This window comes from Cucumis sativus, chromosome 6 (assembly GCF_000004075.3).
Source record: "Cucumis sativus cultivar 9930 chromosome 6, Cucumber_9930_V3, whole genome shotgun sequence".
Taxonomy (NCBI): domain Eukaryota; kingdom Viridiplantae; phylum Streptophyta; class Magnoliopsida; order Cucurbitales; family Cucurbitaceae; genus Cucumis; species Cucumis sativus.
This window is the reverse complement of record NC_026660.2, coordinates 27,003,488-27,005,677: the sequence shown is the minus strand read 5'-3', so window position 1 is coordinate 27,005,677 and position 2,190 is coordinate 27,003,488. Positions and strand designations below refer to the sequence as shown.

The 2,190-nt window shown below is 40.3% G+C and overlaps 1 protein-coding gene across 1 annotated transcript; it reads left to right on the top strand.

Annotated features, from left to right (window-relative positions):
• LOC101211347 (ethylene-responsive transcription factor ERF056) lies at positions 1 to 1,853 on the top strand. Its single transcript, XM_004143428.3, has one exon. The coding sequence runs from the start codon at positions 512 to 514 to the stop codon at positions 1,550 to 1,552; it is 1,041 nt and encodes a 346-aa protein (XP_004143476.1). The 5' UTR covers positions 1 to 511; the 3' UTR covers positions 1,553 to 1,853.
• The last annotated feature ends 337 nt before the right edge of the window (positions 1,854 to 2,190 follow it).

Here is a 2,190-nt window from a genome sequence, read left to right as displayed (position 1 = left end):
TTGTGAGAGAGACGGCCATTTTTGGTCTTATATATACACTCTCAAACCTACCTCTCTTTTCAAGCCCAGATTTCATTCTACGCTCATACACCCAAAACAGGGATTACTATTTTCTCTCCTCTTTTTCTTTCTTTTTACTCTGCAATTATTCTCTTCTTTTCAACTTCTTCCATTTCCCCCCCTTCTCTGATTTCCCCGTTTCTTTGAGTTCCCTTTCTGTCATCATCCTCTGTCTTTGTAATTTTTCAATTTTGCATTTTCTGTTGTTCTACACCCAGAAGGCTGCTTCTTTGAACTCAGGTGATTCTGAATAGAGATCCAGATTTCTCTGTTTCTTTGGTGAATATTTTCTGTTTTTATCGGCTTTGAGGGTGTTTTTTTTTAAGTCCCTCAAGTTGATTGTAGAAACAAACTTGTTTTTCTTCTCCTTCTCTTGAACTATAATTTTGTTTTCTTGGGATCTTTTAACACTTTGTTTTGCTAGTTTTGTAAGTTTCTTTTCACAATTCACATGGCAGCAGTTATAGATGTTTACGGTGGAACCTCAACGCCGGTTTACTATTCGGATCCTTTTAGCGAAGAATTAATGAAAGCACTTCAACCTTTTATGAAAAGTGCTATTTCAACCTCCTCCTCCTTTTCTCCTTCTTCTTCTCCTTCTCCTCCTCATCCTTCTGTTTCTTCTCAGCCTAGATTAATCCCTGATTTTTGCTCCCCGTCGAGTACCCGCTTGTTTTCTCAAGGGTTCTCGGGAATTGAACAAATGGGTTTTGAGCAATCAGGTCCAATCGGGCTAAACAATCCCACCCCTTCTCAAATTCTCCAAATTCAAGCCCAAATTCAACTGCCCTCACCAACTATGTCTTCTTTCTCTTCTTCTTCTTCATTCCAATCCCAATACCATAACTTCCTTACCCCCAAATCCTTTCCCATGAAGCACATGGGCTCTCCACCTAAACCTAATAAACTCTACAGGGGAGTCCGGCAGCGGCACTGGGGGAAATGGGTGGCTGAAATTAGACTCCCCAAGAACCGAACTAGACTCTGGCTTGGGACCTTCGATACGGCCGAGGAGGCTGCTTTGGCCTATGATCAAGCTGCTTATAAGCTCCGTGGGGACTTTGCTAGGCTCAATTTTCCACATCTCAAACACCAATTCGGAGACTTCAAACCTCTTCATCCTTCTGTGGACGCGAAACTTCAATCGATTTGTCAGAGCTTGAAACAGGGGAAAACAGAGGTCTGTTCTGTTGAGGATGAAAAACCAACGACCATTCCACTTCCATCCGAATCAAACTCAGCAGTTAACAATTTCTGCGAGCTAGAATTGAAGAGCGAAGTGGAAACCTCATCTTCATCTTCATCCTCATCTCCTTCACGGTCTGAAGATTATTCCACTTCCACCGGATCTTCCCCTGATTCAAGTATCAGTTTCTTGGATTTTTCAGATTCTCAATGGGGTGAAGGAGTAGAAGCATTCTGTTTGGAAAAGTTTCCTTCTATCGAGATTGATTGGGCAGCCCTGAGTCAGCTGGCCGAATCAGAGTGTTAATTAGTAATGTTTTCAATGTAATTTGTGCTTTTTGATAATGTTGTCAACTTTGTTACAAAGATTCTGCAGTGAAATTTTAGGCATTTGCAGAGTTCTTGTGTTAAAATGAAAGTTTAGGAGTCGGTCCATGAAAAAAGAATCCTCTTTAAAGAGATTTGTGGTTCGTCTTTAATGGGTTGTATTCCATTTTGGTCTGCAGGTTGTTTTTTCTTCTCTTGCATGGCCATTTTGGACGTCAAAAAAAAATGTAATTATGTGCACTTCGTGTTTTTAATATACACATGTTGGTCTCTTGTAGTCTCTTCTTCTTCTTCTTCTTGTTTCATGGTTGTGTAAAGTTCTGGAGAGTGTTAGTTGGATTCAAATTAAATTAAGGGTCCAATCCCGTTTGGATTTGGTGGGTAAGGCCAAGGAATTATGAAGTAGGGAAGCGAAGGAAGATGTAGAGGAGCATCATATTCCCGTTCTTTAGGTGACGCCAAAGACAAAGTTTTTGAGTCACAAACAAAAAGGAAAAAGTCTTACAATACATTTGTTGTTTTAGTAATAAAAAGAAAAAAAGAGTGGGCTCTCTCAAGTCACCGTTTCATATTTGGAGAATCCCCGGGTTGAAACTTGACAATAAACTGAATCCTGGC

What these genes read in the sequence shown, in the direction of transcription:
- LOC101211347 (XM_004143428.3), top strand. Translation starts at nt 512, where the DNA reads ATGGCAGCAGTTATAGATGTTTACGGTGGAACCTCAACGCCGGTTTAC.